Source organism: Heterocephalus glaber, unplaced genomic scaffold, assembly GCF_053883595.1.
Source record: "Heterocephalus glaber isolate CG9 unplaced genomic scaffold, H.glaber_assembly_v1.0 deba00001472, whole genome shotgun sequence".
Lineage (NCBI taxonomy): Eukaryota > Metazoa > Chordata > Mammalia > Rodentia > Bathyergidae > Heterocephalus > Heterocephalus glaber.
In genome coordinates, this window is record NW_028258315.1 from 2,374,312 (window position 1) to 2,384,445 (window position 10,134).

General features: G+C 54.3%; 1 protein-coding gene across 1 annotated transcript; it reads left to right on the forward strand.

Annotated features, from left to right (window-relative positions):
- The first annotated feature begins 7,698 nt into the window (after positions 1–7,698).
- On the forward strand, positions 7,699–9,698 carry Foxq1 (forkhead box Q1). The gene has a single exon (XM_087181712.1). It carries the CDS (start codon positions 7,699–7,701, stop codon positions 8,902–8,904), a length of 1,206 nt encoding a protein of 401 aa, XP_087037838.1. The 3' UTR covers positions 8,905–9,698.
- Positions 9,699–10,134: the final 436 nt, after the last annotated feature.

Here is a 10,134-nt window from a genome sequence, read left to right on the forward strand (position 1 = left end):
CAGCCCCTGAGAATGTGACTCTAGTGGACAAAGCACGTGAAGGAAGCAAGAAGAGGAAATGAGGGTCTTAGGGGGTTCACCAGGCCTGGTGCCCTCAGAAGAGGAGGTTGGGACCCTCGGAGGGAGGACACCACGTAAGCACACGGGCACCCACGATGAGAGGCCTCGAGGGAAAGCACTGCCACCTTGATCCAACCTTCAGCCTCTAGAAACTGGAAAACATGAATTTCTATTGCTTAACCCACCCAGTCTGCCGCCATATTTTGTATGGAATAATACGAAGGAATTAATACGAAGGGCAATTTTAAAGCCTTTATTATGAAATGATCGCCTATAGGGCAAAAAAGGGACAAGGGAAAAGGAAACAAAGATGAAAACTAAGTCACCCAAATGTACCTCCTCTCACAGCTTTGACTTTGACACCCGGTCAATATTACACAGTGATGAAACAAATTAAAAACAAAGGAAGGAAATGAAAGGCAAAATGCACCAGCAAATGCTAATTGAATATCAAGTTGTTGGCTTAATCACTAGAGACCAATTATCTCAAATCACTGCAAAAGTTAGGAATTTGACGGTGTAGTCAGTGAGATATATGTTCTGCGCACCAAAAAAGAAAAAGAAACAATGGGAGGGAGGAAGAAAGAGCCCCAGCAAGTGAAACTCAAACTTTCTAAGGATTATCCTGTTAGTAATAATACTGGAATTGGTACTCTGAAATAAGGGTAGATTGAGATACAAACAAGAATGCTAAAGCAAATAAGTAATTACACTGATGTAATATTCAGCATAAAAAGACAGATATAAAATAAAAATATTTACCTTGTAAACCTATAGCTGATTGGAGATATCATGCATTTTCCTCATGAAAATTGTTTCTTCCTAGCACTGTCCACTGTCCTAGAAATAACCAACCCACAAGCACATGTACCACTAGAGCCCAGATTTTAGTCTCAAGTCTATTTCTGACTATTAAGAACAAGAGCTCCTTGGAGAAATGATAATTCTAGGGGCCAGGGATTTAGCTCAGTGGTTTCGCCGCCTGCTGTGCAAGCGCAAGGACCAGAGTTTGATCCCTGGTACCCAAAAAAAAAAAGAAAAGAAATGATAATTCTAGATCTGAGGGCAGAACTGGTTAAATGAGCGCGGAGTATCCAACCTGTCATCCTAGAGATCCAGAAAGATGTGAACGGATTTAAGCACTCCAAATATATTAAACACCAGTTAGTCCATTAGGACACATTTATGAATGTACACATGTATGTGTCCTGTGGAGGAAAACCACCAAATTATTTTTGAAGACATTCAATAAACACTGAGCTCCTTTCCACACAACCTGTATGTACTAGTCCATTTTCCATTGCTATAAGGAAATCCCTGAGGCTGGGCTCTTTATTTTAAAGAGGCTCAGATAGCTCACACTTCTACAGGTTTGGGACACCAGCACGGACTGGGCTCTGGTGAGGACCACATGGTGAGTTCACAGGCGAGACAGGAAGCCAGAGAGTGATCAGAGACCAGACTTGGGTTGTCAAAACAGCTCCCATGCAAGAGCTAAGTCAAGGTCCCACCAGACCTACCCTAATCCCTCCCTAGGGCAGCACCCCAGCCACCTGACACCTCTGAAGGGTTCTACCACCTCTCACATCACACTGAGGCCTGAGCTTCCAACACAGGAACCTTCGGGGGACAAACCACATCCAAGGAACACGTACTTAGTGTACAAGCTTTTCTTCAAGCATAAGTATTCCTGCTTACAAAGGAAGAAGGGGCAAAAGGATGAGAGTGCCATCTTGCAACTCTTGATGGTTAATCTGAATATCAAAAGCAAGGCAACAGTCATGAAGGCCACTGACAGAAGCCCACCACAGCACCTCCACAGTGCTCTGAGTACGGTGAAGCCTGTGTTTCTGACTGGCAGTTCACTGGAAACAGAAAGGACACAAGTTGCATTAATCAATTAGTCAACACTGCATAATCAACAAAATCCCAATTATAGGAAATTCCACAGGACAAACAACTTGACTTATTTAACAACCTACCTACAGCGGCTTGGGGGTGTAGCTCAGCACAAACATGGCCCTGGGTTCGTGGCACCAAGAACATCAGCCCATAGACGCCAAATCATCTCGCAATGACTTACAGTAGCAATGCTGTGAAAATAGTCCTTACACTGTATCATTTAGGAGACAAGGCCAAGAAGAAAGTCTGTACATATTTGGTGCACATATAGTTTATTTTAATATCTTTGATCAGAGGCTGGTTGACTTTTTAGATGTGGTGCTCACAGACACAGATTGCTGACAGTCATCACAGTAGAAAGAGCATGATGCATTGGGCTGAAGTCATTAAAAGCTAATAGAGAGGAAGACAAAGGGAGAGAGACATTGGCCATAAACTGATAAATGCTGATCGAGGTGACGATTACATGGTACATTACTACACTACTGTACTGCACTATGGTATTCTCTGTGCTTTTGCTTGTGCTTAAAATTCTTAATAAAGAGCAGAGAGATGGATGATACAGACAGATGACAGACAGACAGACAGATACACAGATGATAGATAGATGGGTGGATGGGTGGATGGATGGGGACAGACCCATTCACCATCTTTCCCACAGGATTCATCAGCATGGGTTTTACCCTTCTGAGTAAACTAACAGTCAATTCCTGCCCAAATTCTGAACAACAGGCTCATGCAAAATTTCACAAGAATTTTTTTACTTTTTCTTTCTGGAACGCAGGCTAAGGTATTGGCCATAGAATAGGACCAAATGGCCCCAGAAAATTTCTCATCCACGCTAGGATTTTTTCTCATTTTTCCGGTTTTTACCTGGAAACTCTGCTTGGTTGATTAGGGCCAGGGAATGTGCCCATCTGGGTTTCCAGGACAGTCTACCCCTCCAAGACGAGCTCCCCAGGAGTGAGAGAAAATGGGGGAGAGAAAGACCAGCTAGTAAGAGCTTAGAAACTAGGGACTTCTTAAAATTCTTACAACTGCAAGAATTTGGGCTTTAAAAGAAAAAAATAGTAAGGTCTAGTAATCTGCTTGGTAGAGCAGGATACAAACCCAGTGTTATCTGTCCCCAAAGCTGACACCTAATCCAAGTGTGGTGATGCCTTTTCCGGAGGTAAGTGGGAGAGTCCTCCTCACACCCACGGCATGCACACAAACCTCGACTGTGGGCCCAGGTCCTGGGAATCAAGGTCAGGACAGGACTGACCGGAGACCCTTCCCGGGATCCAGGGGAGGCGGGAGGAAGCTGGCCAGGGTATTTGTCCTTACAAGGTTCCCAGCAGGATCTTACTCCCCACTTGCCACTCTTCTGTCCTGTTTGAGTGGCATTGTGAGAGTCATTCCCCCTTGTGGAGACACAGACTTCAGGAAGGGTCTGTTTTTTAATTCACTGTGGAAAGCAATGATCTCAGAGTTAAAGACAGAACTGGGCGATTCATTGCAAAGGGAAGTAGAATAATATTTCTCATTCTGCTCTTAAAACTTAACGAGCTTCAGGTTAATAAAGGAACTAGACTAAAACTGGACAGCGAGAGACCTCAGATCTGGTCAGCTCTGAAAAAATAATTTCACACACAGAGCCACAGTGATTAGGGTTTCCCCTGAGGGTCCCCCAGCAGCAGCTTTCTCAGTGATCTTAACCCCTGCCATGTCCCAGATGACCTATGTTGTATCTTTCGTCTTCTTCTCTTTCCCTTTTCCAATTTGTCTCTCTCTCCACCATTAGGCCTCCCTAACACTCTGCACTTCCTGACCAGCGCCACCTAGAAACAGGTTCCACTTAGCCCAGTCATTCTGTAGCTCAGGGGGTCCCCAGGAGTTACTTGCTGGCTGTGGTCCCTGGCTCTCAGGAGTGAACTTCAAGCACGGCCCGGGAGTGAGCACTTGCTCAGTAATCCCCAGCCAGGTCCTCAGCCCATGGGCCAGAGCAACAAAAAGAAACTTCAAACAAGATCGATAGCCAAAGAAATGTGCCTAATCCTATTGAAACACGTTTAGAAAGAAGTGCAAACATAGATTTGTAAAAACACCCAGCTTCTACCTATCTACACCAAACCTAGCCTCTATCTTTGCAGAATTCTTTCAGTCTTCAGCATCTGAACCTACAGCGTAGCCAGCCAGACTATAAAGATGTAGACCTGAACACACGGTACAGGTCCTCCCCTCCCTGTGTTTGCACAGGAGGAGAGGCCAAGGGGGGCTGGAGAAGACCTCTGCAGGGGACCTCATGCCACCTGACTCCCCACCCCTGGCTAGGCCTTTCTCCCCGGTCCACAAGACTCCCAAGGGTGCAAAGTCTGGAATTTTGCCCTGAGCCAGTTCTTGATGCCTCCAGCTCGGCACTCCAGCTCCAGTGCCACTGAACATAGCTCTGTTTGATTTCCAGAGCCCCAGGTCTCCACAGAAAGGTGGTTTCATCACCTTCTCTTCGGAACCAGAGGTCAGCAGTCTGGCCACTCGCAGAAGCTAACAGGAAAGGCAGGCCTCTCTCCAGGAAGGACGGTGCTCGGTTCCCTCGGGGCGGGGCGGGCGGGCTGAAGGCTGCCTGCCCGCCTCTTGCAGAGAAGTAGACACACACCTTTCCAGGGGAGGCCACTTGCAGGCTACCAAGTCCCCTTAGGTCGATTAGGAATTAAATTCTTTCCTGCCCAAGTCAGGGTTTAGGAAGTGGGCATTTACAAATTATGGAAAGCAGATAGCTCCCACAATTAATTAGGCTAGTTCTGGCATTTAGAGATACACCCATTATCTTCCTCTTCCTACAACTACTTTAGGGAGGTCACAAAATCATGGAAACTTGAACTTAGATCCTTGGCCATGGCTGTCACTCATCTGCAAGGAAATTAAAGGGTGGAGATGAGCTAATTAATGGGTCTGTCTTACCTACAACTATTTGGAGAGGCTCCACCTCCTGGCATTTATTATTAACCCATTAATAGCATATTCCCAAAAGATTGAGAATTAGGGAAGAGAAAGCTCCAAATGTTTCTGGGAAACTCATGAACAAGGAACAGAGTGTGTGTGTCTGTGTGTGTTTCCAGAGTCTGGGCAGGTCCCCAATTTGAGGGAGTTCTGACCAGAGATACAGAGAATGGGTACCCTTCATCCAGTCCTGTTTTCTCTTAACATCTGCAAAAGGACAATGATTTCCTGGCTGTAAAACAACAGCTAAAGGTAATAATATTGTCATCAACTGCAAAACCAAAGAGTAATTTTATTTCCGGTTTTAACTGCAGACAGATACAGCATAATGGCAGCAAATGGGGTGGGGGTACCTTGGCCTCTTGCAGCCTGTATTGTACCTCCAGGGTCTTTTCCCCTTCCCGGGTCGGGGCGTTCTTTCCAAAGTCCTGTTAGGTGGCTGCAGAAAGCTTCTCACCTACCCATTTCACCTCCCAAGGCTGAGTCACTAGAGAAATGGAAAAGATTTTTCCTGCTGAGAACCCTGTCTCTCCACCCCACTCCCTTCCCCCAAATCTGTCCGGGCTGCACCCGCAGATAGCAGCCAACTTGATAGGCAGGACCTGCAGACCACTGCCCTCCCGGACCTCAAGGTAGAGCTCAAGGTAGAGGGCCACAGACACAGGGAAGCCACGGGAGGGTAGGACTGGAGGTGGGGTGTGCGCCCTTCCGTGGTAGCCGCTCCCACTGGCCTTTCTGGGCTTCAACCCTCCCCAGACTTATCTCACCCTCCGCCATAAAGCAGGCATGCGGCCTCCTGTCCTGCCCAACCCGAGTTCAAACGAGGGTAACATTTATTAAAATCGTCTTTTATCCCTAGCCAAATCAATGTTTCTTTACGGAACTAGTTTTTTGTCCCCACCCACCCCGGGCCAGGTCCAAGGGGCCATCAGTTCTCTGGGTGAGAGCCTAGGGAGACCCCCTCTGGGGGGCTCCTTTAGGACCAAAAGCCCCGGGCCGCTCCCCACGCGCCCACGCCCACGTAATAAATGTCAGCCTAATCTCCAAGCCCCCAGCACAAAACAGAGCCCTCCCTGGGTCTGTCATCGCGCCCACCTCGTTCTGAATGGTTTTTAAACTCCTGAAATAAAGATAAGGGAGGATTGTGTACACTTTCTACACAAATGGTGGAAAGTAATAAAATAAACACCAAAGATGAACTCGCAGTACCCGCGGCCATGTCACCGATTTCAACAAAGGCAGGAAAAACGAGGAAACTTAGGGGGGTGGGCAGGGCTTGGACGCACACCTTCCCTTCCCGGGGCCAAGGCGGCCCGCTGGGCACCGAGGCTGAGTCCGGGCGGGGAAGGACCCCTTTCGGGACTGTCCGACGCCGCCGGTGCCCTGGGAGCCACTGCACTGCGCACAGCGCACGCGGGGAAGAGGAACGGCGAGCAGGGCCGGGCGGGGCAAGGCCTCCGGGGCGCCGCAGTCTCGGCCAGCTTCCCGCACGAACACAGCCGCCCCGGAGCAGGGGCCGCCGCCGCCTTTTTTCAGGCCCCTTCAGGTAAAGCGAGGCAAAAGAAAAGTGAAAGTCCGAACCTCCAGCGAGAGCCAGCGTCCTCGCCAGAAGCGCGCACACCTTCAACCGGAGTGTTAACTCGTTCAGAGAGGGGCAGGGAAAGGCAGATCTGCAGAGGGCGCCGCGGCTCGGGCATCTGCGGTGTCCCGGCGGCGCCCGCCGCTCCGCACCCCAGCACTGAGGGCCAGGGGAGCCCTCCGACGCAGCGCGGTTCCTCCCGGAGCCCCGGCCACGCCAAGTACCTGCGCCCGCCCGCCCGCCGGCCCTCCCAGGAGCCGAGCCCCGCGCGCACTCGCCGGGTCGTCCGGGGACCTCCGGGAGCAGGTTGCCCCGCGGGCCGCGGGAGGCCGGGCGCTCACACCTGTGCGGCCGCACACGTGCACGCATGCACACGCACGCTGCACGCGCACAGCAGCCGCGCGCACGCTCCCCATTGGCGGGAGGCGGGGGGGCGGGGCCGGCGTGACCCAAAACAAACAACCTGCGCCTGGCGACTCCGCGGCCGCGCCGCTGCGTGGCCTCGGCCTGTGCGCGCCGGCGGGGAGCCGCGGCCACCTGGGCCACCGCGCTCCCCACCCTCGGACCGTCGGCGCCCAGGCCCCGCCCCGCGGAGCCGCCGCAGGGTTATATTGGGCTGGCGAGGGCGGCGGCGGGACTCAGCTGCGGCCGGCCGCGCGGACATGCAGCCCCCGAGGTCGGAGGCGGGAAGGCGGCTGCTGGCGCGGCGGCCTCGCGGACTGGGCTCCACGCGCGCCAGAGGCTGAAGGCGCCGATCCTCCCAGGGCGGCGCGCTCCCCGCCGGCGTCCGCATCGTGCGCGGGGGCTCGGGCCCGGGACCCGCACCCCGCCCGGCGGAGACGCCCTCCCGGAACCCTCGGACGGCAGATGCGCGGGCTCCTAGGAACCTGGTGGACCCGCAGCCCGCGCCGCCCGCGCCCGTCATCCTCGCTCTGAAGGTGGCACGCGCCGGGCCCTCCCTCCCTGCTCTCTTAGCCTACCCTGCACTCACGCTCCCTCCCGAGAAGGATCCAGCGAAAGCAGGTTTTCCCGCGGAAAGGGTCTCCGGAAGGACGAAGGCGAGTCCGCGGGGCAGGGCGGCCGGGACGCGAGGCTCCAGTACCGCCACCCCCGCCCAGGCTTCCTTCCGAAGACCGCGCTCAGGAGCAGGGACGGCGCCGAGCGGGGACCCCGCGGGCATGAAGCTGGAGGTGTTCGCACCCCGCGCGGCGCCCGGGGACAAGCCGGGCAGTGACCTGGAGGGCGCCGGCGGCAGCGACGCACCGTCCCCGCTGTCGGCGACTGGCGACGATTCCCTGGGCTCGGACGGGGATTGCACGGCCAACAGCCCGGCGGCGGGCGGAGGCGCCGGGGACCCGGCGGGCGGCGGCGAGCAGAGTGCAGGCGGCGGCCCGGGCGCCCGAGACGAGGCCCCGGCGGCGGCGGCGGGCGAAGCGGAGGCGGGCGCGGCGAGGCCGGGCGCGGGGGGTGGCGAGGGCGCGCGGGGCAAGCCGTACACGCGGCGCCCCAAACCCCCCTATTCATACATCGCGCTCATCGCCATGGCTATCCGCGACTCGGCGGGCGGGCGCCTGACGCTGGCGGAAATCAACGAGTACCTCATGGGCAAGTTCCCCTTTTTCCGCGGCAGCTACACGGGCTGGCGCAACTCGGTGCGCCACAACCTCTCGCTCAACGACTGCTTCGTCAAAGTGCTGCGCGACCCCTCGCGGCCCTGGGGCAAGGACAACTACTGGATGCTCAACCCCAACAGCGAGTACACCTTCGCCGACGGGGTCTTCCGCCGCCGCCGCAAGCGCCTCGGCCACCGGGCGGCGGCCCCGGTGCCCGAGCTGCGGCCGGAGGACGCCCCGAGGCGCCCCGAGGCGGGCCCCGCGCCCGCCACCCGCACCTCGCCCCGTGCGCATTCGCCCGCCCGCCCGGAGGGTCGCGCCAGCCCGGGCGGCAAGTTCTCCAGCTCCTTCGCCATCGACAGTATCCTCAGCAAGCCCTTCCGCAGCCGCCGCGACAGGGACGTGGCCCCTGGGCCCCCGGGGGTTCAGCTGCCGTGGGGCGCCGCGCCCTGCCCGCCGCTGCCCACGTACTCCGCGCTCCTCCCCGCAGCCCCCGGCGGAACCCTGCTGCCTCTCTGCGCGTACGGAGCGGGCGACACAGCACTGCTGGGCTCCAGGGGGGCGGAGACGCAGCCTGCAGCTCCCCCGGCCGCACCGCACCTCCTGCTCGCGCCCCTGTCGATCGCGGCCCCCGCTAAGCCGTTCGGGGGCGCAGCGGCCGGCGGTGCGCACCTGTACTGCCCCCTGCGGCTGCCCGCGGCCCTGCAGGTGGGCTCCGCCTGCGGCCCCAGCCCGCAGCTGCCCTACCCCGTGGAGACGCTGCTGGCCTGAACCGCCAGCAGAGAGCAGCGGGTGGGTGGGCGCCTTGGGGAAGGAGGGGAGCCTGCTCGGGCTGCGCACTTTCTACCCAGAGGAAAAGACTTTTAAAAATCTCCGTCAAACGTGCCTTAAAGCTAAGCATTTTGACAGAAGTGTTTTAACTTAGTCCAAAATATTTTCCTTTGTCTTTTATAACCTTACAGAGGACCAAAGCAGTTAATTGTTTTAATATCTTGGCTAAGCCTGTCCTCTCTCGTAAAATCTTTTCCTCTACTTATTACCCAGGCTCCCCTTTATTCCTATTTTTATTGCACCTTCCATTGATTTATCGTCCCCCTTCCCCCAGAAAAAAGGGACATCAGGGAACCATTCCATAGACAAATGATACGACTACTGTCTGGGTCCACGGACCCCGCGCATGTACATGTGTGGCATTCACAAGTGTGACTCTCAGAGGATCTATCATTTCTCTGTTATCAACCAGTGCTTCACTGTGCCAAAAAAGGAGAAGAAAACGTTGGCGTTTTTTAATTAAATTATTTATATATTTTTGAAACCTGATCTGAAAAATGTTGCAGGCAACGGCTACAGCTTTATTAGTGGTTCTCCAACTGTGGTCTCCAAGCAGCTTCTTTAAAGGAAAAGTGAACGTGTTTGTGGGCGGCCAGGACCACTGCCACTCGAAAGCAAGTGTGATTTTTATTTTTAATATTATTTTATTTGTGTCTGTGTACATATTCATGTGTAAATTTTATGAAACCCAGGCATAGTGCTTATTTTTCAATAAAACTCACAATTGACTCACATGCTCTGTGGTGATGAATCAGAGGCAGAGCTCTTTCACCCCCAAACCCCCCAAAATGGGTTCCGGGTCAAGTCTCAGACTTCATTCTGAGGTCAGAATGTCTGGGAAGGATTAAGTAAAGGCAGAAGCAGCCTTCAGTCTCCCGACAAGCACCTCCGAACATCCTTTTAGCGTGGGTTTTCTACTCACAAAGTTTCTCAGGCTCCGATCCAGTTACCTCTGCCAGTGTCCACGTGGGAGTTGCCAGGACCGCTGAATCCACTTCTCCCCAGGAAGCCCACGTTTCCAAGGGAATGGCTCCAGTCTGGCCCAGGAAGCTGCACACAGTCTCCGCAGAAGACTAGCTGGCCCCTCGGAGATGTCTTCAGGCAGTGTGGAGAGTAACTTGAACTCAGTGTCCGTCAAAACCATCCACCTGTTGAGGAATGCGCAAGTTC